The 27,380-nt window shown below is 37.3% G+C and overlaps 2 protein-coding genes and 1 long non-coding RNA gene across 3 annotated transcripts; 2 read left to right on the forward strand and 1 right to left on the reverse strand.

Annotated features, from left to right (window-relative positions):
* Window positions 1–853: 853 nt before the first annotated feature.
* LOC131325224 (uncharacterized) lies at window positions 854–4,759 on the reverse strand. Its single transcript, XM_058357355.1, has 4 exons — window positions 4,602–4,759; window positions 3,181–3,296; window positions 1,904–2,118; window positions 854–1,336 (listed from the first exon to the last, which is right to left on the reverse strand). Exons 2-4 carry the CDS (start codon window positions 3,268–3,270, stop codon window positions 1,066–1,068), a joined length of 576 nt encoding a protein of 191 aa, XP_058213338.1. The 5' UTR covers window positions 3,271–3,296; window positions 4,602–4,759; the 3' UTR covers window positions 854–1,065.
* LOC131327803 (loganic acid O-methyltransferase-like) lies at window positions 3,902–13,036 on the forward strand. The gene is made up of 3 exons (XM_058360934.1): window positions 3,902–3,973; window positions 11,702–12,037; window positions 12,359–13,036. The coding sequence occupies exons 1-3, from the start codon at window positions 3,902–3,904 to the stop codon at window positions 12,647–12,649; spliced, it is 699 nt and encodes a 232-aa protein (XP_058216917.1). The 3' UTR covers window positions 12,650–13,036.
* Window positions 13,037–15,402: 2,366 nt separating this feature from the next.
* On the forward strand, window positions 15,403–19,374 carry LOC131325225 (uncharacterized). Its single transcript, XR_009199611.1, has 3 exons — window positions 15,403–15,604; window positions 16,700–16,750; window positions 17,682–19,374. It is a non-coding gene; the product is annotated as an uncharacterized LOC131325225 (long non-coding RNA).
* The last annotated feature ends 8,006 nt before the right edge of the window (window positions 19,375–27,380 follow it).

The following is a 27,380-nucleotide window of genomic DNA, read 5'->3' on the forward strand; positions in this document are numbered from 1 at the left end:
CCGACGATGCAGCAAGAGTACGAGGGAATTTTTTTTGGAAAGTATATGTTGGCTTTGGGCCTATTCCTATTGGAGTTGCTCAGAGTTTTAAGTGTGTTATGAATGAAATGCAAATCTTGTACTGTAACCTAGGGCCTTCCTGGAGACTGCCATTGTAACGGGTGTGGTTGGTGTTGGAGTGGAGTGTGGTGTCGCGTTTTCAGCATTATTGCGAAACGCTAATTTTGACCATGAATCCTTCTAGTTGTAGGAGCCACAATAACTTCCATAATATTTTCGAGAACAGGAACATCAGTTGGTAGAATATGACGTATTTTCTCAGCATATGCACTGCAATAAGCGTCAACGGAATTAAATGAATCTATATTAGCTGTTGAATCTCTACCCGATCTTTTTGAATCGCCCTCAATGCATGAGGACACGGGAAGCCATTTATTTGTCACTTCCGGCATGAAAAAACCCTCCGACCAAGGTCAACTGACATATCCGGCATATTGTCATCCGATCAACGAACATTCCACGTCCTTCCTTTGTTCAAATTATCTACGTACCAATCTCTTATCGATAGTCGGACAGATGTAAGAACTCTACATCATAGCAGTAAGAGCTCTCTTTTCAAGCATTTGGTTCATCAGTAAGGCAAGTGCCGCGCCTCTCATATCCGTATCCAATTATCAAAAGACTCTGCAGCATCGGAACACATCTTGTTGACCCAAAGTGTATTTTAGTCCAATTTTCAAACGGCGCATTTAAAAGATACAAACACGCATGCCTTATCTCTACCAAATTTATACAGTTCATCCAAACTATCATCGAACGAAATCAAAAACTGAGGTCACACTCCCGTTAGAGATCTAGCACTCGTCCGCCATTGCAGACAGAGAACTCTTTTATTGAACTAGTACAACGGATGGCTAAAAAAGGTGTAGACAATCAGTTGCTGCCAATTAGAAACCTTCCTAATTAAACAGATAACAGTAGAAATATTACAAGTAAATAAATATTGCATAATAGTTTTTGACTATAGATTTACATGAATTCCCATCTGTACAAGCATGCAGAGTTCTAACCAATCACGACGACGCTATTAGCATCACCGTAGTCATCACCAGATTCTGTTTCACCGAAGTAGTCTTCCCTGACATTAGACCCCATCATCAGCGCGACCAACCAGAATAATGCCGAGTCAAGCGATGCAAAGGCCGCTCCACCAAGTAGACCGGTTTTAGCCGTAGGACATTGCGTATCAAGATCGTGATGAACGTTGTGCGTCAGTAGAAAGTGCTCCGAGATCGTAGTGTACAGAAGCAATGCTGTTGCAAATCCTGCTGTTACCCTAAAAGTGATGAATAAGTGTACGTTAACTTGGTAAATCGTTAAAAAGCATTATCGTATGATACTATTGTTTAAATGATCGCGAACTCGGCTTGTTTAGTAAACGAGCCTAGTAGAGCTCGGCTTGATTGACTTCGAATTTACAGAAATAGATTAGAAAAAAAAATAATCTGTGAACTTTTTTCGTTCAATATACAGTAAAATTAAAATTAGCTTGAGTCGTTGATGTACGTACTTACATAACTAGGAATTACACATTATTCTATGTCATTTCTCTCTGTTCTTGCATGATTTAATTCTTTGTCTTTAATTCTTCGTTCAATATAAGTGTTTTTTTTTTCTTTCCCTTTTTCCAATTGTTTTGTAAACTGGGCAATGTTCTAAAAGTCGCTAGGCGCTAGTCGGACGGTCGGCCACCTTCGAGCTTCGAGGGATAGAAATCGGCGATTGATCGGCCCATATCAAGTAGTAATCGGCGCAAAGCAATTAGTAGGATAGGCCGCCCTGCCAACGATTAATTGCTGATTTTTAGAACACTAAAACTGGGGGATGAAGTTTATATGCTTACATAGCGATGTTGAAGAATATGGTGAACTTGTGGCTGCTAAAGAAAGCAGATTGTGGAACAGATTTCCCCTGGTAAGGGTAGAACAGGGAGAAGTAGCCAACTCCTGTGCATGCAACCAGGAATACAGCAGAGAGATACCCATAGGGTATTGATGGATCTGATGGGTATTTGCATATCACCACTCCTTTCCCTTGAATTGGTTCCCCAGCTGGAGGCTGCATGTCAACCCAAGAATCCAGCAATTAGTAATGATCAATGTTGTAAAAGTCCCTAGGCGCCAGTCGGCCACCTTCGAGTGCGCTGCATATTAGTGAGTGAGCAATCGGCGATTACTTGTTAGTTGGACCTAATCGGATAGGCTCTGCCAGCGATTAATTGCCGATCAATCCATTATTTTAGAACACTGAGCGTAATCAGACACTTCAACACGACAACACCTAAAATCTCCGAAAATTGGAGGACGCGAAACGTTGGCTAGCTATGCGCAGGGCCGGCCCTTGGGCAAGGCCCAAGAGGCCCGGGCCTTGGGCCTCCAAAAAAATGTCAAAAATGGGGGCCTCTTTTAGGATTAAGTTTGTATATATAAATATAGTTAGTGAGATTTGTATAGCACAATCTGAATGGTCTAGTGGCAATTCTTTCATCATTAAGTGTTTGTGGTCCATGGTTCAAACCTCCGTATGTGCATACTTCGCCCAAACTTTTTTTTCTTGTGAATGTGAATTGGTTTCTCTCGCGTCATAGTAAATTTTTTTTTATTTCAAACCTTAATTATTTTTCCTTCTTACTCTACAAAAGTTTCCCTTAGTCCTACTGTTAACTTGAATTACATCAAGAAAATTAATTTTTTGAGCTTTCAAAAAATTCTTTTCGTTGGCAAGAACAATTATATTTTTTTTGGAGCTTTCAAACAATACTTTTTGTTGGTAAGTATGTTATTTATTTGAGAGTACAATAGATATTTGATTAGTTTGATTACCCATTTAATTAGTAATTTTCAGTTAAATAACAGAGATGACAACCTCTTTGTCAGATATATTTCATGTGATGGGTTTATATTTTTCCACCATGATAAATTAAATCAAAAAACACGGCAAGCTATCATTGTTTAAAATTGTCCCCTTTCATAAATTGGAAAAAAGATTGTATAATTATTTTCAAAATTCTATACGTAATACCTCTTAAAAAAATTACAACAAAATTATAAAGGGCCCCAAAATCTAAGCCGGCCTAGGGCCCCGAAAAGTATAGGGCCGGCCTTGGCTATGCGGTAATACCTTGTTACGTTCAGCAGCGACTCCGAATATGAACGAGATGACGCCCAAGACGGCAACGATAGCAGCTAGCTGTTTGGTAGTAACTGCCATTTTCAACCCGTAAAGTTCCGATACCCCTGAAAGGTACGAATTTGCGTGAGATAAATTACAAGACAAAAAGAAATGTAAATAGCAGGGAGAAGCTTATGCTACAATTTGAACAATATTTTTGCGTTACGATACCAAAATGATTCGTAACTAACGCTGAATATATACGAACTTGCCAAAATAATTAGTAACATTAATTTGGTGCGCGGTGGTCAGATAATATGTAGCAAGCATCGGAAAAGTCATCACAAATTAACGAACCAAAAAAATACGTAACAAATCGAACCAAAGAATATGCATCATACGTGAACGATAAAATTCGCAACTAACCTTAACATATGTGACTTATCCATGAGTTTGCATAATTTCACTTTTTACGGTACAACTATCGTAGCTACACTAAGAAAATATGTAGCATAAATAGAAATACATATACCTAGGACCCAAAAAAAAAATCACATTACTATGATACGCACGTGCTATCTGCGCCATATCTTTCTCTGAAATGGTACGAGGAGAAAGGAGATTAGAAGAAAAACAATGAAATTGGGGTCTTTTGGATGAGCACAAGTTTGGTGATCGCAATTTGCTGGTAATGGTGCTCAAAGAGGCTTTTTTTTTGGGCCTTATACACATGGAACTTGCCCAAATAAGCTATCTTGGGTATTCGTGCATTGATCTAGGCATAGACTCAAATCTGATAGTGGTAATCCGAATCCGAAAAATTTGGATCCGATCCGAAAACTTTTTTACTTCAAAAATTTTAGCAAAAAAAATAAAAAATTTCCCCAAAAAAATTAAAAAAATTAGAAATAAAAATACAACTTCTTAAACATTTTTTTTTCAAAACAAAAAATTTACAGTTTTTTTTTTTAAATTTTAAAAATAAAATTTCGGATTTGGATTGATAACGGATTTAATCTGATCCGATTCATATTCGGATTATCGGATTCAGATCGGATCCAGTCCATTAACAGGCCTACATAGATATATCCTGGTAGAGTTAACGATCTTAATTCACTTTTGGTTCCAAAACGGGCCGGGGGGGGGGGGGGGGGGGGGGGGGGGTGTGCGCCAAGGAAAAGAAAGTTGTAGTAATAGGATTAGCATCAATCAAATTGCACTACCAAAAAGTGATGTCAAACTAACAAAATACATTCCTCAAAAAAAAAAAAAAAAAAACGCTCGAACAAAATACAGACGATTCTGTCGAATTACACACAAGCAAGGCATCTGAGAAAAGAGGCCGGGATCGGTTTCACTACGAAAAAAATAACTAAGAGAATGTGGAAAAATCAGCAAAAAGAACAGAAAGAAAGCATACTGAGGCTTACCTCTTTATTTTTTTTCGGCTCAGGGGATATCAGGAACTGGTTGAACGAAAGGTGGATTTTTTCCCTGTGATCCCTCTCAGAATTATGAGAGTCAAAATCATTTGGTTTAAATAGTAAAACTGGGTGGTATGAATGTGGACATTATTTTGGTTGATTTAGGTTCACTAGCATTCCAGGAATGTACCATAATCAAAGCATGTGAACCAACCAAGTAAAAAATGCACTGTTTTCGGAGATTCATTTCTTTTTATGGTCTGAATTCCTTGCGCTTTATAAGGTTTCCTTCCCATCCATAAAGCTTGTCTGTGGTAAATATAGGGGAGAGAAGAGAATAAATTGTCAAATTGCGAATCCGGTCCAAACCGATTGGTTTGATTTGGTTTTACATGGTTTGGTCTCATTTGTCAGAAATTGAAAAAAAGGAGTAAAGTAGTTTGGTTGATGGATTGACATTTGACAACGATTCTGATTTGGTTTTTCAGTAGCGTGGTTTGGTCTCATTTGTCAGAAATTGAAAAAAAAGAGTAAAGTAGTTTGGCTGATGGATTGACATTTGACAACGATTCTGGTTCGTAACCGATCCGAAGGTTCCATATTGTTATACTAACAATTTTTTTTTTAAATTTTTGAACGGTGAATTTTTTTTTATTAACATTTGAAATTGTTACAAAGAATAAAAGAAACAAGGAGGATGGCATCATATTCATAAACTAAGCAAAGAACAATTATGTGCCTAATCCGAGACCCAATCTCTCGATTGTTGTAACATATAGTATCCATCTTTTTATGGTTAATGAATTTGAGTTGATTGATTAGAACTGAGTGTATCTTTGGGGTCTGATCTCTTTTGTCCCCAAAACCCATGTGCCTCTGTACCGAGAGATTTTTCGGTCGTTGAATTGAGTAATTTTTTTTAATATTTTAAATTTAATGGCTGGAAAACCCGCTCGGCACAGAGGCAGAGGAGTTTTCGGTATAGAGAATCCTACCTCGTATATTTGGTGTAAGTGTCCACATGCATGACAAGCTTTTTACTTGATGGGTGTCTATGCCACTGGGTTACATTTTTCAGTTAATCGGTGTAGAAGGTTGATTAGGAGTGAAATTCATGTTGATGAGTTAAATGATGAACTAATTTTCCAAAAAAAAAAAAAGAAGAAGAAGAAAACCTGAAGGCTTATCAGGTGTTTAAAAAAAGTGCTATTGATTTGTAGGTGAAAATTATGTTATTCTTTTGTAGGTGAAAATTACCTTTTCTGATGATAGGTGAAAAAGTATTACCAAACATGTTTTATGTTGTTTTTGTTTTCTATAGTTACCAAAAATTATAAAGCATATTTTTTGGGTTTTTCTTTTTTTTTTTTGGTGTTAAAAATTAACATGAATCAGTTTTCAATTTGGAGCAACAGTTCAATCAGTTATGTTTCGACACTCAGTAGAACCCCCGGTAGTATTCACAAGAAGACGTTACAGATGTATAGATGACTAGGATGCTGCGCTACACCCTTACATTATATGGTCCCTGATTTCATAGGCGAAACAATTGGCTCGCAATGCGACATCATGCCATGCCTAATTATGTATTCTCTCCATCAAAAAACGTTTGCATCCCTATGAAAGATTTTGCACTTTTTAAAAGTAAATTACTTCCGTGCAGAAAATTTTACTTGTGTGCATGAAAGTAAAGATTGCATAGTTCTTTAAATTGATGCAAAAAAAATAAAATAAAATATGCACATAATTACTTCATTTTTTATCCGAAAATTACACTACTTTGAACAAATATTTTGGGAAGAACGGAGTTTTATCATTTCTCACTTTTTTTTTTGGGTTATCGGCATTGCATTTTTTTCTCCCTTTAGATGGAAATTATATACTAAAAAAAAAAAAACTATTAAAAAGGGTGCCTTCACGTAGCTACGCTAACAATAATACGTATTTTATGATCGCCTATTATCTCCCTATTACCCAACTTATGCGTTTCATCATACTCCGCATCACACTAGCAAATTTTGTTGTGAGTGTTACGACTTACACATATAGCCACACGTTTTGTGATCGCACGTGCGGGTGGTACGGTCACCCAAATCGTGAGTGCGTGTGCTTAAATTGTTTGCGTAAGGAGATTTTTTTTGTTATATTGGTACATCATCAGGGTCGGCTCATAAGTTTTGAAGGCCGGAAGCGAATCTCTTGAATGAGACCTTCCTATATTTTTCATACAAAAGTGATTTACAAAAAGTCTCATAAAAAAACCATTACAAAAAATTTACCATTACGAAATAGAGGCATATTATCCAAAAAAAAAAATGCAACTATTACAATACTTTAAAATTCATCATTTGAAAATTAGTCTTCTCGCACTTTTTGCTGTAAACGTACTAACTAAGCCTCCATAGTCCTCAACTCCTCAGGCGTTTCTTTTCTCTTTTTTTTTTTTTTTGATCGCCCCAGTGTTTCTAATGAGTAATTCTACCGTTTGGGCCTATTTTGTGGCTACTAAATTTCAATTAGTAAATTAGAGGCCGGTCCTCCTTTTTAGATTCGTTTTCATCCCAACCCTGAGTAATATTTCCGAACCTAGACAGGCTCGTTTATTTTGTTTAATGACTTTTTTGCCCATCCACTCCACGTAAAAGCTGAAAAGTGAGTAGACGACTCCAGATCTCCCAAGTCGGTTCTTCCTCCCTCCCTCCCTCTCTCTCTGCTATAACCACGCCGAAACCGGAGTCACCTATTCCAGACTATTTAAAAGCATCTCCGGTGGTGGAGCTTGGATCTCTTGCACCGGAGATCGTTACTACTCCGACTAAGAAGCACCGAGATCTCTTGCACCAGATCACCGCTTCCGCTTCCGGTTTTTCAATCGAATGAGGGAGCCAGATCCTTGTGGAAACTGTGCAAAGAAGCACCGAGATTTTCTCTCGACAGCAGAGCAACTTTTGCAAGTGGTCCAGATTCAAAAAGAAAGAAGAAAAGAACTGGGAGTAGATCCAGTAGTTGCACCTTGCTTTTAACTAAGATTTTCTTTCCCTTGCATGAATTGATCCAATAGAAGTGATGTTTTCGTTGGGATTTGTACTTCGTCTTTTCTAGTTTTTTCATTCATTCTGTTGACTCTCTTTCTCTCAGATTTGATTTTGATTACAGTTTTTTTCAATTTTTGTTCGTGTGTGTATTTTCTATGAGAACTGTATATTTTTTATGACAACTGTGTTTTTTTTTATAAGAACTGTTATTATCCGTGATGATTGTCTCTGAAAATTGTGTATTTTTCTATAAAAATTATGCAAACTGTCTATGAGAACTGTGTATTTTTTTATGAGAACTGTGTATTTTTTTATGAAAATTGTGTATTTTCTATGAGAACTATGTATTTTTCTATGAGACGTATCTATGAGAACTGTGTATTTTCTATGAGAATTATGTTTTTTTTATGAAATTTGTGTATTTGTCTATAAGAACTGTCTATAAGAATTATGCATTTTTTATAGGAACTGTATATTTTCTATGAGAATTGTGTATTTTCTACAAGAACTATTTATGAGAACTGTGTATTTTATATGAGAGCATTGTATTTTTCTATGAGAACTGTGTATTATATATGAGAACTGTCTATAAGAACCGTGTATTTTCTATTGGAACATTGTATTTTTTATGAGAACTGTGTATTTTTCTATGAGAACTGTATATTTTTTATGAGAACTGTGTATTGTCCATAACAACTATCTATGAGAACTGTGTATTAAGTGTATGGTGACACTATTTGAACTGTATATTTTCAGTTCATATAGCCATTTTCACATAGTTTTCAAACTGACTATGAGAATTGACAATTCTCATAACCAGTTCACATAGATAAGGATAAGAACTGTCTATGAGAACTGTGTATTTTATATGAGAACATTGTATTTTTCTATGAGAAATGTGTATTATATATGAGAACTGTCTATGAGAACTGTGTATTTTCTAGGGCTGATACAAAACCGACCGGACCGAAAAAAATCGAAAAAACCGATCATTCGGTTCGGTTTTCGGTCGGGGTGCTGGCGGGATTTTTCCGTTCGGGGTGGACCGAACTTGGTTCGGTTCGGTCTCGATTTTCTGAAATTGTAGACCGATTGGACCGAACCGAACCGAACAAGACCGAACCGAACCGAACCGAACCGAAACGGACCGAACCGAAATGGACCGAACCGAACCGAGTATAAATAATTTATATAATTATATAATTTGCATAAATCTTAACCGCAAACGGACCGAAGCTGTTGGAGGCTTGAACTGCTAGTCTTGAACTACTTTTTTTTTATGCTATCACTTGCTTTTTTTTTTGGATGCTATCACTTACTGGAATGCAGGTTTTCAATTGAAATGGAGAGAATTGATAGTGAAAAATTTGGTAGTGAAAAATTCCTCAACAGGTGTATATATGTATTGGATCGGTGAAAATTTGGTAGAGAATTGATAGTGAAAATTTGGTAGTGATGTATATCTTTTTTTTTTTGAATTGAGCTTTGTATATGTTAGAGAAATGGAGAGAATCAAATCCTCAACAGGTTTTCACTAAAAAAAATAAAAAATCCTCAACAGGTGGCCCACTGTCAAAATTTTGAATCGGTGTTTGATAAAAAAAAAAACAAGTGTATTGGACCGAAAACTCTCCTGGCCCACTATCAAGTTTTTTTTAATTGGCCTACTTTCAAATTTTTATGTTTGGCCCATTTTCAAATTTTTATGTTTGGCCCAACTAGGCCCAATTCGGTCAGACCGAATTCCCCGAATTCCCCGACCGGACCGAATCCACCCCGAACCGAATTGGACCGAACTTAAGAACGGTCGGGATCGGTCCTGGCATTTTCATCCCCGAACCGATTCGGTCTCCAACATTTTTGGACCGAACCGACCGACCCCGACCGAATAACACCCCTAGTATTTTCTATGGAAACATTGTATTTTTCTATGAGAACTGTGTATTTTTCTATGAGAATTGTGTATTTTTCTAAGAGAATTGTATATTTTTTATGAGAACTATATATTATTCATGACAACTATTTATGAGAACTGTGTATTTTCTATGAGAATTGAGTATTATACATGAAAACTGTGTATTTTTTATAACAACTGTCTATTTAAGTGTGTGGTAAGACTATTTGAACTGTGTATTTTTCAGTTCACATAGTTATTTCACATAATTCTCATAGAACTGATTATGAGAATTGACAGTTCTTATAGCCAGTTCACATGGCCAAGGGTATTTTTGTCCGAAACAATTTTCATAAAGATAGTTTTCATAGGAACGGTTCTCATAGAAATAATTCTCATAGACAGTTCTCATGGAGACAATTATCATAGAAACAGTTCTCATAGAGAGTTCTCATAGAAAATGATATTTTTTTTAATCTTATATAATTTCATATTCAATATGGATCTTATTTGGTAGATATCGTCGAATAGGTTCCAAAAGTATAATTTTTTTAAAAAATGAATAGCTACAACAAAAGATATGACTTTTTGAAATTTAAACAATGTTTTAATGGTGCACCAATACTCATGGAGCATTGGATAATTTTTCTATACTAAATGCTCTCTAGTTCAGTGCGCTGCTGCACGTGAAGGGGCATAGTTGAAATAAAAAATATAAATAATTGTGCAGGACTAAATTAAGTCCGAACCTAATATTTAGGACCGGCCTAAAAATTTCCCAATTTCAATTGGGCCTATTTTGTGTAAAGGAGGCTCAATGCAAAATAAAAAATTTGGGCCATATACACACATATATATAGGGATTCTAGAATTTTGGGGGCTCCCGTTTTTATCATTTTTTGGGGGCCCGAAGCACGTGCTTCCCTGGCCTACCCCTTTAGCCGGCCCTGTACATCATTGGTTTGGAGTGCCACATGAATCTCGTCTAAGGGTGTTCTGGAAAACCAAAAATCTTGTAAACCAATACAAATCATTGATTTACGGTGAGTTTTTAAAAAATTTTGGTCTAATATTTTTTTGGTAGTTATTTTACTTTACGTAATTTCTTGTTTAGCTTTTCGTTGTAATTTTTGGAATTAACTATTCGTCTTGACAAAAGGAACCGGAAAAATATGGAAATGTGGACCCAAGTCGAAGAATGAGACAAAAATACCGAAAATATATTTGGTATTTTTTCGTTTTTAATGAACTTTTTCTTAAATTGTCATAATCTTTAATGTTTTAGATTCCTCTTGTCGAGACGGATGATTAATCCAATAAATAAAACTTGAATGAAACAAAAATTAAAAAACGTCGAACAAAAATGCCAAAATAAAACATATCAAAATTTTATGGATTAAATTGGTCACTCAACTTTCCGCACCAATCTAGACCACTTTACAAATTATTCCCTAGTTGTTTTTTTGGCACCAAAATTAATTATTTGTTAGGTGTTCACAAAATTTGTGTCTAGCCGGGAATGTAACAGATCATGTTAGAAGAGTGATCGGTAAGAGACATACATTATAAATACATATTCACTCACTCATTTTCGTTCGTTGTCAAACCAATCCATATATACAACTTTTCCCATAAACTTTTGACTCTTGTCTTAACTTCACAGCTTGGGTTTATCTATCTTTAGGCTCTGTTTGGAACATGTGGAAAAGAAAAGAAAATGGGTTTATCTATCTTTAGGCTCTGTTTGGAACATGTGGAAAAGAAAAGAAAATAGGAGGAAAACGAAAGGAAAAATGAAGAGAAAATTTATTATTCTCAAAAATTAAAATTGTTGTTTTCTTCTCTTTTTTTCCCTCAACCGAACAATAGAAAGGAAATTTTTTTAATTTTTCTTTTTTTTCCTTTTCTTTCCTTAAGTTTCAAACAGAGCTTATTCTTTACTCTTTCTATACAGCTTGGGTCTCTCTCTCTCTCTCTCTCCGAGTTCTCCCCAATTTCCCATCGTACCGGAAACCATTTTCTTGAGCTTCCGATCAGAGAGGTGGGTAGTTTCCACATCTTAATTTGGTGTCTTTTCAGTGTTATGACGCACATATAGCCACACGTTTACTACACCCTTGCAAATTTTGTTGCGGGTTGTACGGTCACACAAATCATGAGAATTTTGTTGCGGGTAGCTTCCGGAAGCCTATCTCCACATCGTGCACTCGTCTTACGCTCTTCAGTGGCTCTCCAAGGTTCCCCCGGAAATTATGGACAAAGGCTCTCCAGCATGGAACAAGGGTAAGATTTACTGTGCAGGGAACGAGAAAGAGGTCACCAAGGTTTACTTTGCTCAGTTTAAGGCAGACATGGATGCCTTTCTAAAAGCTAGGGCTCAAGAGCTTGTTGAGGGAGGGTTGTTGGTGGTTCAAATCCCTGGTGTTCCCAACTCTAATGTCCTTCCATCTCAGATTGGTGGTGGCCTAAATTGCGAACTCTTGGGAGATAGCTTGGCTGACATGGTGAAGATGGTAAGAATATGGGTAAAGTTTATGAAATCTAAATTTCGTCTCTCTAGTATTTATTGTGCCATTTGTGGCCCTATAGTTTATATCACATCTCATGATCACTTTGGTCCCTCTCGCTAATGGTGTTATTAGAACCAACAGAACTTATGGACAAAATCAACATCTCGCTTCTAGAAGGACGAAATTGAGACAAAATGCAAACTAGTTTGTGTATGATGTTTATATTTTTGTCTTAGCTTCGTCCCTATGGAGAGAGTATATATCTAGCTCGTTTTTTTTTTTTTTTTGGGCAAGTATATTTAGCTCGGTGTTTTTGATAAATAGGGAGTCATAACTGAAGAAAAAGTGGACTCGTTCAACTTGCCTCGGTATTCGCCAAGCATTGAGGAGGTGAAGATAGTCGTCGAAATGAACGAGTGTTTTACCATTGAGAAAATTTGTTCTTTGAGTCACCCCTCCAACTACGACCCGAGGCCCTTGGATATTGAAAGGACTTGTGCAGACGTAAGAGCTATCCTGGAGAACCCCATGCAGGATCATTTCGGAAGTGAAAACATGGACCAACTCTTTCATCTCTTTCGGCAAAAATCTGCAAAAGAATCGACTGCTCTATGACAAGGTGGTCAGACAAGATGTTTACCATTTTGCCCTTCTAAAACGCAAAGGCAATATTTAGCTAAATCCACCACAAATCTATTTGTGGGTTTGGAAAACTTTGGGTCATTTTAGTTCTGAATAATGGAGGCCACCTCTCTGTCTCCTCGAGGTCTAATTAGTCCGTGCTCCTGGAGTACAACCAAGTGGCACTACGTGGCTGTCTTCCGTGATTACTGAATTGTTACTCTCCACAAGCCTTTTATCTTAATTAATATTAGCATCATTATTATTATTGAATTTGCAATTGGTCGAGCCTATGTTTCTGTCGTTGGTTGAAATTAATAAAAGAAGCTATGTTTTGTTGCTTCGCTTATAAGGACAAATAAACATGTTGTGTTGTTCTCAGCTCCCCATTCTTTCTAAATTATTGCTCTGGTATTTTTTCGATATTATTTACATTGCGTAATTTTATGTTCAGCTTTTTGTCCTAATTATTAAGATTTAACATTTTTCTCGACGAGATCAACGAGAGGAATCATAAACGTATAATAGTATAGAATGAAGTAGAAAAAGTTCATATAAAAAGACACAAAAAAGCAAAAATAAAACTGTGTGAAATCTTTGAATTTGGTTTAAATTTGTGGAAGGTGTTCGGTTTCACACCCATGCTTCTTCTTCTTTTTTTAGGTGTGAATTCTTGAATTCTTTGGGTGTGAATTCTTGAAAGTGGTCTACATTTAGGGTGTCAATTCACACCAAGAATTCAGCCCTCCAATAATTCACACCCCGAAAAATTCACACATGCTTAGCACCAAAACCTCATCTTCAAATATAAGGTTGGAAAAACTCCAAGCGTAGGGCTAGATCGTCGAAGCATAATAACCCGGTAAAACCGGGATCGTACCACAGGGATTCAAAGATAACTTAATCAGATTGTAGATATTATAAGGTGGGATTCCGGCGTTTAAGACGGCCAACTTGATTTTGCTTTAAACGGTGGAAATGCTCAAACGAAAGATTAGAAATGAGCTTTATAAACAAACAGGCAAGTCTAGGGATCATCTATCCCTTGACAAAGGCTGTTACCAGTTCTCAATATAACTCAAGCGAGAGTCGCGACCCCATGCTCACGCCCGGAAGATTTAACTTTAATGACTACGTTTATCCGAAAATGTGATTAAACGGAATTAATCCAACCTATTTTTGCTAATGCATCTAACACGTAGGAGACCACGAGCCCTTGGCATGTTGCTTGCCAAGACTGTTTGACTAAACAACATACCAAAGAGTTAACACCCCTTGCTTAGACCAAAATGGCTAAGTTAATTTGATTCCGAAAACCATGATTCTAAGCCCGAAGGTTGAGAACCAAATAACTACCTAAGTCATTGGAAAATATTATTCCGAGACTTAGCCAAAAAACTACTCACACATGGCTAAAAGACAAAAAACATGCTTGGAAATGAAAACATGATTAACAGATAAAAATGAAAATAAACTTGATTTATATGAAAATCCAACTAGTAGCTACAACATTAATACTTGGAAAATTAACAAACAACTAATACCTTGAAGTGTTCTTGAAGAAAATTGCTAGGAAAGCTTGAAAGCCATTAATGGAGCTCTAAAAAGTAAAAGACTTAAAAGTGATATAATATGCTAGGTTTTAAACAATGTAAATGAGAGCTCTATTTATACACAAGGGTTTTCTCTCACTACAAAAGTCAGAAAATATTTCAAAAAGCTACCTATTAAAAGAAAGTTTTATAAGTGAAAAGTCTGAAAAGCAACAAAAATATCTGCAGAAGCCCAAGGTTATTGATACCTATCAAAAGGGTATCGATAACATCCTTTAAATACTCCCTCAGATCTACAACAAATATGTGTTTTTATAGCATTAGATTACAACGTTCTTTCAGGAATGTTATTGTAGGGATATATTTATAGCGTTCAGGAAGAGAATAAGAAGGAAACCTCGTGCCCTCTCTACAATAGCGTTTCATTAACTCAAAAATAGCGTTCCACCAAAAAATAAGTAGCGCCATTCCTCTACGCCCTAATCCCATACCCCTTTAGAGCATCTCCTACCCATGCTCTATTCCTCCATTTGAGAGTATTGAATTCCTCCAACCCATCCTCTCAAGCCTCTTCTATTTGAGAGAATTGGATTTTGATCCTTCATATTTAGAGGATGGAAGAAAATATGGAGGATCCCCTCTATAACATTATTCACCTTTTAAAATGGCATTTGTATCCTTATGAGCTTTTGTTTATGTCAACCATATCCTTTCACCCTTGCACGTTTATGTCAACCTTTTAACACTGTCTACACTTCTACAACATCAACTTAATTCCACAGGACTTGTGCTTAACTTCTAGTACATTTCACAGGTTCTACAACATTAACTTCTACAGCAACATTAACTTCTACAAATGGGAGGGAGGGGGAAATGTAGTGGAAGCCATGGGGTCTACAAAACTGGAGTAAAAACAGGAGGGGAACTTGTTTTGCTGTGGCAAAGGTTAATTTTGGAGGGAATTTTTGGAGGGTGATTTTGGAGGGAATTGGTAGAGGTTAATTTTGGAGGAAAATTTTAGAGGAAAAAATAGAGGATTTGTGGTTGAAGTAAATAGAAACAGTGATTTCCTCTAAAATCACTTTATGAATAAAATAGAGTATTTTGATACTCTCAAATAGAGTATTGAATTGGAGATGCTCTTACAAAAAAATTCAGATCGAGATGGAGGCACATCTCCTCTCTCTCTCTCTCTCTCTCTCTCTCTCTCTCTCTCTCTCTCTCTCTCTCTCTCTCTCTCTCTCTCTGATCTTGGATCCCCGGCGACCAACAACTACCATGGGTAGCATAGCTAGCAGCACATCGACATCTTCCACCACCACTAGCACCACCAAGTTGTGACAGCTCCTGGTGCTCCGGCCTCTAGACGCGCATCTCTCGTAGTTTCCCCCACCAGGTATTATCCTCTCTCCCCCCTCCTTTGTACGCATGTGTATTAGTGTATGCTTATACTTGATTTGCCGATCCCCCATTTACAGTCCCTAATTTTCTCGTTTCCCATCTAGGGTTTCGTATTAGGAATTGTTGCCTTTGTTAGCTAGGGCTTGTGTGGTGAGTTCGGGAAGGATGTATACAAGGGAGTAACAGTTCCATTTCATTCAAGCCATTTTGACCTCTATTTTGCTGCTGCCAATCGACGAACACCAGCACTGCCACCGTTGTCCCAATCTTGATTTGACAAAGTTCTCTCTCTCTCTGCGTTTGTGACGTCCCACTTTTTCAGTTTAAAAAAAAAATTAATAATATTTTTGACGAAAATAATTAAATCTTTCATTTTTCTTTTCAAACTTCTTGCTACAAAAAAAAAAAAAAAAAACATGTTGGGCTGCTTATTTTTGGCATTAGTTTCATGTAGCGCTTAAAATCCTAAGTTTGGTTAATCTGGGAATGGGTCCCCGCAAGTGATTAGTTAATTTAAAGAATAATGTTGGGTTGATTGTGTAAATAAACAAGATAAGTTTTAAGTTTGAACGTGGGCAGTTTGTTAGGATGAGGAAACGTTTGAGAAGTAGGGTTATTTTATTCCAAAAAGTTGAGAACGAGAGGGAGGAAGAGAGGAGCGGCAGTTGAGAGTTCTTCGAGATAGAGCAGTAGTCGTCAAGTTAACCATCGGCATTAGGAGGATCCTTCGAGAAGTTTTGTTCTTCGGTAAGACTTTGATCACTTCTCTTATAAGTATTTTATTCTATTACCCTTATGGCTCTCCTCTTCATTTATTAGAAAATTAGAGTTTTGTTTGTAGAGAGAGAGACCGAGGGGTTCGTGCATGTGGTGCCGTGTGTGAAGGTGAGAGGTGATGGGTGGTATTTTAACGTGGTGTTAGATCAAGTAATGGAGTTTGATTGGTAAAGGACCTGATAAGTTAGTCTAGTTTTAGGTTTATGAATTCAATTACCAGTAGTATATATACTCGTTAAATATTAACTAGTAACGGCATAGGGGATCATTCAAGCACTTATAATTCTACGTGTTTCTTTTATTTGCAATACAGACTAGTGGATTGTTATCAACGTCGCTTTTGGTTGCAATCCTTCCGATTAAGGTGAGTGGTTAAGCATGTGATCCCTTTCTTTGGAATTCTCTTGAGCCATTCTATTCTTGACAATTCTCTATTTGTTGTGATCCGATGATTATTATTCTTATTCGTTGCTCTCATAATTATTGACAATTGACGTACCCTTTGGCATACAAGGTTAATTGAGAATATTTGTGATTGATCGATTGTCCGTACTTTTATTGTCATCTATTCGTTGACTCCATAATATTATTGTGACTCTGCAACGGCACAGGGAATAATCCTGGTGCAGGTGCCTCTGGCTCGCCGTTGTTCTATTTGTGTTAGGGACCATGGACTATATTTGTATTTATTAAAGTTCAAGGAAAAGACCCGTGAGATATCGTTGTGACTTTGGCCGCTAGGGAAAAGACTTGTGAAATACCATGTGACTCTCGTGCTCAACGGATAGGAAAAAGATTTGTGGAATACCCTGTGACCCTATTCCGGATCGGCTTAGGGAAAAGGTCCCAGGCCCCATCCTGTGGTGACTCTAAGTGCGGTGTTGAATCCAATGGGCTAAGCCCTGAGAAAATATTTGGCGGTTGATGATTTGGTAATTGGTGATTATGGTTCCGACTTTGGTCTAGACTCCCGTTTATTGTTGTTCATCTTTTGGATATTATTGGACTCATTGTTTGGTATATTGTGGTGATTCGATTATTGTTGTTGCTATTCGTTAATCCGTTATTCATCTTGTGGATACTATTTGTTGAGCTGTTGATGTCTTTGTTCAATATTCGATTTGTTGATAGTATTCGCTGAACCATCGACCTCTATCATTAATTTGAAACCACTTCTTTGGAACCCTCAGTTATCGTTCGTTCAAAAGTATGCCACTTAGTATTATCACCCTTAGCATGCTTAACTACTCACTGAGCTCGTCAGCTGACGGATTTATTCGACATTTTTTTTCCAGGTTAGTTCATGGAGCATTGTAGTGAACTCTGCGGTGTTGTCGGGACCTTGTGATTGGACCTCTAGGGCGTTTGCATTTTTATTTCTTTTATCGTGTCAAAATGCTTTCGAACGTTTATTTATTAGCTTCCGCACTTTTATTTATTGGCAATTCTTGGGGAATTTGGAGTTAGAGAATATCGGATATTGTGGCCATCTTGTTATGGAAAAATATTGATTTTGGGTTTGCACATTTTGCTTTAATAAAATATCCAATTTTTACTTTATTTGGTTTAAGTTGCTAAAACTATTTTTTTAATTAGGCTTTGTGTCCCACGATTGCTTCATGGTACACGGCTGGTCATGCTCCCGAATTTGGGGCGTGACAGCGTTGAACCCTAACCAAATTGTTTTTCGCTGAGTAAATTTGAACCGATTTCATGAAACCTTTATTCTCGTTATTGGAGGAATTTCATCTCTTTACTTGCTAATCATCATCCCTTCATTCTGTTCTTGAAATTGCTGGAGATTGTTGTCCTCTAAATTGCAGATCTTGATCTCAGTGTCGAGTAAGTCTCAAACTCTACACCTGGGAGGTCAGATTTCCAATATTTGATACTACATTTATCTTACGATTTTCTCTATTATTTATTCTTATACCTTATACAGGGACGGTATAACTAATGCTAAAGTTCTCTCTCATATTGTTGAAAGTAAAAACATTAATGAACTTTTACAGGTGTGAGGATGGCCGAAAATAATGTTTTATTCCTGTTTCCATGTTATAGCTTATTTGTTTATATAAATAGTTAGTGATAATCTTTACTATGTCTGATTTCTAGTTCTTCTTAGATGTCATGCACCTAAAGCAGCCAATTGTATTAGTTTATCATCCCCTTATCTTGATTGTAGTCGTGCCTTGAAATGTTATGAGATGCAAAGTATGTGGCCTTGGTTATATGCGTACTTTTACATTTTGATGACCTTTGTAGTTCATAAAAATCGCAGGTCAAAGGACAATTACTCTTGCAAAGATTAGTATTGAGGAGTGAGTTGAGGTTTACTTGAAATCTAATCTGCCTTGAGTGCCTTCATATTTATCAAATGATACAAAGATTAGTGGAAACTAATAATATGAACTATACTTACAAATGGGTTGTTTTCTTTGGTTGATTCATTGCCAAAATTTAGTTTGACTAGTACTTTGGGGACTACATTTTGGGTACCATGTAATGTGTTATCAATATATTTGTAGAATGTGCCCCATTTGTCATTTATTGGAGCATATTCGACCAATGCAATGGGGACACATCGCATGGTATCCAAAATGTGATACCTAAATATGGTCACCCTAGCGTTGCTCATCAAGTTTTCCTATGCTAGCATGTGCTTTGGATGCCATACATTGTTGTTTCAAGTCACACAAATGCAATATGTTGTTTGTTGTTTTAAGTCACACAAATGCAATTTGTAGTTTGCCTATTATTGGTCTAAGATTGGAATGTTAAAATTTGCTTTCTTAGTTACACACCTTTGTGAGATTTTTTGTTTTGAACTTCTGTTTGACAGCTTGTATGTAAGTAATGAGCAGTTTTTTTAAGGTATTTTTGTATATGTTTGAGTTGTGTAGATGTCTTATAGATTAGAAAAACTAAGTTCTATGTAGTTTACTTCTCTCTCTCTCTGTGTGTGTTACTTTTACTTACCAGACATATTACCAGCTATGAAGCACGGGTACTTCGAAAATGTCGCCGTACTCGTACCCGTACCCGTACCGGGTACTGGTACGGCGTGGGTACGGCAAGGGTACGTTTTAGCCCAAAATGAAATTTTTTCAAAATTTCTGGGATTTTTTTTGTAAATAATTATAAAATGTGGGCTTATTGTGTAATTTATTTGTCATTTATAAACACCCCTCTCTCTCTTTGTCCATCTCTCTCTTCGTCTCTCTCTGTATATTTTTTTTATCGATCGGAATAGTCTCTCTCTTTGTATATATGTACAAATGTATGCATGTGTAATGTGTGTGTGTGTCTATATATATATATATATGTATATATATATATATATGTGTATCTGAAATTCTGAATACTAATAGATATGCAGTAGATATGCATATTTGTACTGATTTTGCTTTTTGTTGGTAAAATGGGTTTATATTTCATTTTATGCAATAAAAAATAGAAAAACATTATATATATATATGCCGTTCCCCCGCCGTACCCGTACCCTACTTTTTTGGGGTTTTGCCGTTTCCTGTACCCGTACCCGTACCCGTACCGTACCCGTACCGCGTATCGGTACCCGTGCTCCATAGATTACCAGACATATTTGCCATCTTTTAACTTTGTCTAAGAAGGGCATACATGCTGAAGTCCAGTTTGCAGCTTAACTTGAATGTTAGTGTCCCCTTTGTTGAGGTAGTAATGCTCTATCTGGGAGCTCATCTTTTAAATTCCTTCTTAGTGGTTTGACTTCTGTTCCAAAGGAATGTTTAGTTGCTTATAAAAATATTAACCAATAAATGAAGTCCAAGTGAAAGGCTCTGTTGAGACTGCTAAGGCTTTGGCACAAAAATATTAACCAATAAATGAAGTCCAAGTGAAAGGCTCTGTTGAGACTGCTAAGGCTTTGGCATATCGCCACATGATCTTTGGAATAACAACTATGAAAAGAAGGTGGCTATGGCTGAAAGGACCAAGATCTTATCGATTTTTGGTGTTACCTGTGTTTTTCCTCACACGACTCTTGGTTATGGTGTCTTCCAATATTCTCTTCGATTAACTCCTTGTATTTGATCATTTTTGCCATTTTGTTGGATACCAATCTAGTAATAGACTAGGAACTGTAGGTACCTCAGTCTCATATACACAACATCACATAGTACTGATAATGTTCACATTACTTTTTTCAGCATCACAACATGCACCTATATTAACGGTTCACTCTATTGCAGAGTGCTTGATTTATGTGTAAGGAAGGTGTAAAGAAACATGTTTGAAAGTGAAAGGGTCAACCGGTTGTCTAGAGCTTTCAGTACTCAAGTACATTAATACATCCAAAAATTCACCGGTGGATATTTGCGTGCAGTGTTACTTATTTTCTTCTTGTAAATCCCAGTAGCGGTTTTAGATATGTTGAATTATCAATTTCAGCTTTGAATAGGCATCCTTTAATTTCCTTTGCTTTTGTCAATCAGATTTATGGGATTGATGCAGCATCTGGAGCTGTTGTTTTAGCTTTGAATATCTCCTCGGGAGATCACATCCTTGATCTCTGTGCTGCTCTTGGTAACTCTGCTTTGTAATTAGCTTGATGGCCAATTCATTTACTGTTTCAAACATGTACTTTGTTGATAGAGTCAATTTAGATTGATAGCATTTAGGGGTTCACGTTCTAGAAATAAATTTGTGAAAGGCAAGAAGTTCTAGTGCCTAGGCAACCCCATTGCTTTACCTTTCCTTTGTTGCTCTAATAAGTTAGCAGAAGACTGAAGATTATGCTAGTAACCCTAATAAACTCAGAATATCGCCCCAATACACAAGATAGTTGGCATTTTCTTGCATTTCAAAATCAAAATAGGATTTTCTTGCATAGAAAGTAAGATCAAACTTGTCAAGAATTGGAAGGAAATAAAAAATTGAATACCCGGATCGAATCAGTGTTCATGCCGCCCGCCCTGAGCAAACAGGAGGCGTGGGCCACAGGTCGCACATAAGCCGCCGGGTCGCACGACAGAAGAACACCCAACATACAGATGCATACTCCATGTGAAATATTCAAACCAACACTTTGGAGCTCAGCTTAGCTCAATACTCACCAAATCTTCTCTTTCTCGGGTCCTAGGAGCTTGTCCTATAGACGGGGCAGAGCTCGTACTAATAGATAATAGGAGGGAAGACTTGACCTCAGGCCTTGGCGGAGCTAGCCTTATGAAACTACCAGGGCAGGAAGGAATTCTAGAGAAATCCAATCGTCAAAATCAATAAAAAGGCCATCATGGACCAAAATCCAAACAGATCAATCTAGTTGAGAGAGACTGCCCGAGGAAAGAAAAAGGTGACTTCCAGATCAAAGATAATAAATAAAATGGAAATAAGATAAAATCTTATATCCAACACAGTAGATGACCAAGCAGATATTGAGGAAAGCCCTTCCTTTGAGTACAATTTCGACATCAAACCCAAAAATGAGCCGCGCAAGCTCGAAATGGAAAGCGATATCGAAACTGAAATTCCAAATGAGATCCAGGATATGGTTGAAAGACGAGAACAGTATTAAACCTAACATAGAGGAGGCCATGACAGTTGGGATTCCTAGGGAAGTCCAAATTGGGGCAACACTGTCTACTGAACAGAGCCAAGCAATAACAGAACTCCTAAAGGAATATCACGACATTTTCGCTTGGTTGTATCGAGATATGCACAGATATTGTAGAACACTACCTTCCCCTCAAGCCCGAATCCAAGCCAGTTAAGTTTTTAAGAAAGTTGAAACCAACATGGGCTTTGCAAGCCAAAGATGAAGTACTGAAGCAATGGGACGTAGGAAGGCAGGACGAGCGTTGACTTGAGGAAGGCAGGACGATCAATGATTTTTCTGTGTTGTGATGCATACGTTCGACTTAACATGTACATTCACATGGGAGAGAGCCAAACACAGTATCATTTTTCCTTCTTGTCTTCTTTTCTCTACGTTTTAAAACTATGCAGTATATAACAGAAGGATTCCAACATCTTGCTGTGGATTAGGTAGGTATCTAATCTCATATAGAAATGTAGTAGTTTAGGGAAGCTATCACTTTGGAACCTAAAAGCTTTTGAATCAATTCTTACCAAAGAACTTAATCAGGTTTGGGTATCTGTATGTCCTGGTAAATATGACCTTTCACTACTGGAAAAAGATATGCGGTGACAGTAGTGTGGCTATCGAGCTAGCTGATGGTTCGGCAACGTTTGACTCATGAAGCTTTGGTCTTCTTTTGCTTTGTTTTTTGGGGTTTGTGACTTTTGGGGGTGTCTTTTTTCTTTTTTTCTTTAGTGTTTTTGCAGTTTCTATTTATTTGATGTGGCTCTTTTGGTTTGGTCACTCAGTTGCACACTCCTTCATCATGGTGTTGCTTATATGGGATCTCTATTGGTTCTGTTGAGTTATTTGTTGTGGTTTTTTGGTGTGTCCTTACTGCTGCTAATCCTATTGGTCAAGGTGCCCCTACCCTTTGTTTCTTGCTGGTCTTGCCGCAGCTTCTACACATCAATTGGTCATGGTATGGCTGCTTCTAAGATTATTCTTGGCCCTGCTCATATGTACTTGGGAAAAAACAAACCCAAACACTTAGTCCTTTAGTCTTATCTTTTCTTTTTTCTTTTTTTAAATGTTGTCTTGTCTTATTGATGTCTGTCTTTTTTAGTTGTACTGATTAAGACTCTTATTTTTGTAGTGTACAAAATGAATAAGAAAAGCAATGCTGATTGTAGAGGACAAATTTTGATTGGGTTGCACAGTAGCGTCGCGTAAATTGTTTATTAGTCGACATCTGTATAGGTTTTTTAAAACTAGCATATGTAGTGAATTATTTTCTTTCTTTGGATATATTTTTTTCGGATATTGACATTTGTATCTTGACTTTGTTACATCAAGTTTTTGACATTTATGTTGGACGAATTGTTAATTTCTCGGTTTTATGATATTGGCTTAAAAGTTCAATGATACATGGACAACTTTTAGGTATTAAAAGTTTGTTTTTATTTAAATTTATATTGATACATTATGCAACATTGTAATGTAACAAAAGAGTGCATTGTAGCATTCAGGAAATGCTAAAAAAATTGTAATTTTTTTTTTAAAATTTTGCCAGCAATTGTAGCAGGCATCCAACGCTATGGTAGGATTCCCATATTATAGCAGGCAAAGAATGCTATAGAAGAACACTCTATTGTAATAGACAAGATATAATAGCTTCCCAATTTGATAGGACGCCATAGAATGTCTAGTTTTTTACAGCGTTCTATGAACGCTATGGTATGTATAGTTTTGATAGCATTCATGGAACGCTATAAAATGTTTGGACTTTTTAATAACATGGGCTAATACAGCGTTTGTCGGAACGCTATCTATTACTTTTCATAGCGTTTTTTGCACGCTATAAAAACTGATTTTTGTTCTAGTCGAGAAAAGAGTTATCAATAACAAAATAGGGGAGGTATTGCTACGCTTGCTTCTAGACAACTTCTAGACCAAAATGGGACCAATGGTATCGATAACAAGTGGAATGCTATCAATAACAACCTACAAGATTGCAGGTTCCAGACTGATGCTCTGCCTTCCTTGCCTTAGCACCTCCGGGGTATCCTCCGGGCCATCGTCACTTCGCTTTAGGGACATGGTGGCATGACACCTCATGGCCTCGGGTGCTCGGTTACCCTCAAGGGCTATCCTTGGCGTCAAACTATGTCTTATTCTTGCATTTAGCCGGAAACGCTTACAAAAATACGTTATGCGCAATATTTAACATAAACAACCATTTAAATATATAAACGCCACAATTTGGAGGATTTGAGCACCAAGATTGTAAACTCTTGGGTGCTTATCAACACCCCCAAGAATTTACACTTTCAAAAATTTGCACTTTCAAAATTCACACCTCCAAAATTCACACCAAGAATTCAGACCTCTAAGAATTCTCACCCTGAAAAATTCACACCTCCAAGAATTCACTCTAGCTTCCAAAATTCACACCAAGAATCCACACCCCCAAGAATTCTATAAAAACGCAAAATAAAAATTGTGCAAAAGGGCAAAATTGTTAAAGTACTTTTAAAAAGGGTCTAGATCGAATAACACTTACAAAAGGGGGTCTGCATGGAATCCAAACAAAAAAATAGGACCCGCTAGAAATTTCCCGAAAGTGGGCGAGAAAATTAACGCTGGGCCGGTTCTGCTTTTCAATTTCAGAGTCCACCAAGTCCTTTGCCTATATAATTAAGCAATGCCCCACTAGGTCCCTCACATGATTCCTAAATCTCTCTTCATGTCTCTTTTCTCTTTCTTGTAGCTTTCTCTTTTCTTATTGCCAAAAACATTGCCCACCCCTTTATTTGGGGAATCTCTCTTACACGTGCATTTTCTCACCCACTCTTTCCTTCTGTATTGCTTTCATATAGCGGGAGTCATTGGTTTCGGTTGAGGTAGCTCCGATTGTTATCATGTCACTATTAGAATAGGATTTTTTTTTATTATTCACCATCAGAGTTACATGTCTACGGGTCTGTTAACACAAGGATCCATAGAAATGGACAAGTTCAGTTTCAACAGTCTAAGCAGCATATCTCCTCTACGGAATTACTCACATAACTGCACAAAGGGTAAATAGACCAAGCCTAACACCATGGCATTATGTTATTTTACCTTAAACTTGGGTGTGCCCTTGAGATATCCAGTAATTAGATCGTGGTTGGCATTCATCTTTCTGCCATTCCAACTAGAGTAGGAAACCATGATCGTTGATGCACCTTTAGAGATCGAGTCAAAATAGGCAGGCATACATGTGAATGCTTAGCAAACAGTTTCTGTCGATCACCATGTTGTTTTCATTAATACCATGATCGTTGATACACCTATAAAGTGTTTTTTTTTTTTTTTTGAAAGGCATATAAAGTGTTTAATTCTATGATATGGGATTGTAGGATAATTTTTATTTTATTTTTTGATTGGCAAGATTATTAGGTAAATGAGAAGAACGAAAAAAGATACTTAAATTATGAACAAGATCATAAGGCTATATAACCACTTGTACGCAGCGAGTTACGAATAGGGATGGCAATGGGTAGGTCGAGTTGGATTTACAGTCCCTTGTCCCCGCCTCATTCCTTTTCGGGGCAGAGTCATAGGAGAAATCAGATAGATGCCGGAGTGACTTCAAGTAGCCCTGACTTCAAGAGCAGTTGCATTGCCGATTCTACGCACAAGTTCAGGATCCCTGGAGCAGTCAAGTATATTAGAAGACTGCAATTTAGTATTTCGATAATAGTCTACTCATGACCGGCCGTTACAACAATCTAAAGACCAATAAACAAGCAGCAGAAACTGTGCATCAATAAGAAGTTTAATCAGTCTATTTTTATACAAAAAGTGTATGAATACAACTGTGTCCGGAGCTGTTGGGTGTAGGCCCATGTGCATCCGGCTCTGGACACAGTTCTGTCCAGAGTTGTGTTTTAAAGTTGTATCCGTGCCATTGCTTTTATTTGAGTTACAATTAATGTATGCAAACTAATTTGTGTATGAATGAGTTATAACTATCAAGGACTCAAGATAATGCCTAATTAATTTCCAATATTTTGCAAGAGTGTGGTGGATAATTATTACAACTCTCGATTAAACTGACACTGGTACTTCAACTTGTTGTGAAATCGTTCAAACATACGTACAATTGCATGAATAATAAATCAAGTTCAATGACAGAAACAGAAAAGCACAACATAGAGATTTTAGGTGGTTCCCCAATTGGGCAATTGGGGCTAGCCTGGCCCTGTCCCAACCCCGACATAGTGAGCGAAGTGGCAAAACAAGACTGAATCAGGTTTCACAAACCCAACAGACACAAAAGTAACAACGAACTTAGGAAGGAATGAATTTTGTCAACTTCCACCAAACAATATTGAGTTGGGCACGGTTATCCTAGAACATTGAGGAGCATGGAAGGCTGGAAGCATAGGAGTTTTTTTTCAAAAGCATAACTTACTCAGAATATGCCTAGGGCATAGTGAAATTCAAAAACCTGCGATAAGGAAAGCATTCAAGAATAGAAACCATAGTTTTCTACTTGCCTGGTGGCTCCAAGTCCAATGTTACGAGGAAATATCGTAGCATTGTAGACGGAATTGTGTCCATGAACAGCATCGATTCCATATATCATTGGAATCCCCAAACGGCTGGCTAACGATCCCTTCTGAAACCCATTAACCATATTAACCCAATCCTCTGCACTAGCATTTAGAAGAGGTGTACTTCCCCCCTCCACTCAGTACACTGCCTGCACAACAGCCCAAAATAAAATTCACATGGATTTCGGCCTTGGATAGTAGCGTTGTTTGACCTTTGGAATTGCTGGGTCCGGACCAGATGGATCCAGGGACACTACCAAGTGGGGCGCTTGGCAGGGACTGCTTGGCAGCATCCCCGTATCCCTAGATAGGTGATGCATCAAATTATTGAATTAGTTACCATAACCTACAATAAGTTACCAAGTAATTGTATGGGGACACCGGACATGTATGTTTGATTGCCCAAACTAAACGGGCGAGGGATATGATCTTTCACCAGTGAGTACCAATACTACCGAAATGATAGTTAGTGGATTACGGAATACAGTTTACACAAGCCAATTGCATTCATACCATGGTTTTAAATAGAGGGAGTGAATGATTATATTTGTAGCAGGACTATCGGATGATAATAGTGGGAATCTATTGTAGCGGTCGTGGTTATTTTTTTCAAATTAGTTTTGGTGCCAAAGCACTTGAACTGCAGGCTGCAGCGGCGCAGTAGCCATGGTGAAGCACGCAAAAATTCAGATCTGTAAAGCGTTGCGTTATTGGGAATCAGGCGATACGGATGTGAATATTTGTAGCACCAGTATACTGGGGTAGTGGTATTGGGCGCCGAAAAACTGCTGCGCAACGGTCGATATTCAAATCTCTAGATTTCAAACACGAAATCT

This window comes from Rhododendron vialii, chromosome 5a (genome assembly GCF_030253575.1).
Source record: "Rhododendron vialii isolate Sample 1 chromosome 5a, ASM3025357v1".
Taxonomy (NCBI): Eukaryota; Viridiplantae; Streptophyta; class Magnoliopsida; order Ericales; family Ericaceae; genus Rhododendron; species Rhododendron vialii.

Coding starts and splice junctions, on each gene's coding strand:
- LOC131325224 (XM_058357355.1), bottom strand. CDS start 3,270: ATGGCAGTTACTACCAAACAGCTAGCTGCTATCGTTGCCGTCTTGGGC. Junction 2,119..3,180: donor TCGCTGCTGAACGTAACAAG/GTATTACCGCAT, acceptor GTTGACATGCAG/CCTCCAGCTGGGGAACCAAT. Junction 1,337..1,903: donor ATATTCTTCAACATCGCTAT/GTAAGCATATAA, acceptor CATCACTTTTAG/GGTAACAGCAGGATTTGCAA.
- LOC131327803 (XM_058360934.1), top strand. CDS start 3,902: ATGGAACTTGCCCAAATAAGCTATCTTGGGTATTCGTGCATTGATCTA. Junction 3,974..11,701: donor TAGACTCAAATCTGATAGTG/GTAATCCGAATC, acceptor TGTTGCGGGTAG/CTTCCGGAAGCCTATCTCCA. Junction 12,038..12,358: donor TGGCTGACATGGTGAAGATG/GTAAGAATATGG, acceptor TTTGATAAATAG/GGAGTCATAACTGAAGAAAA.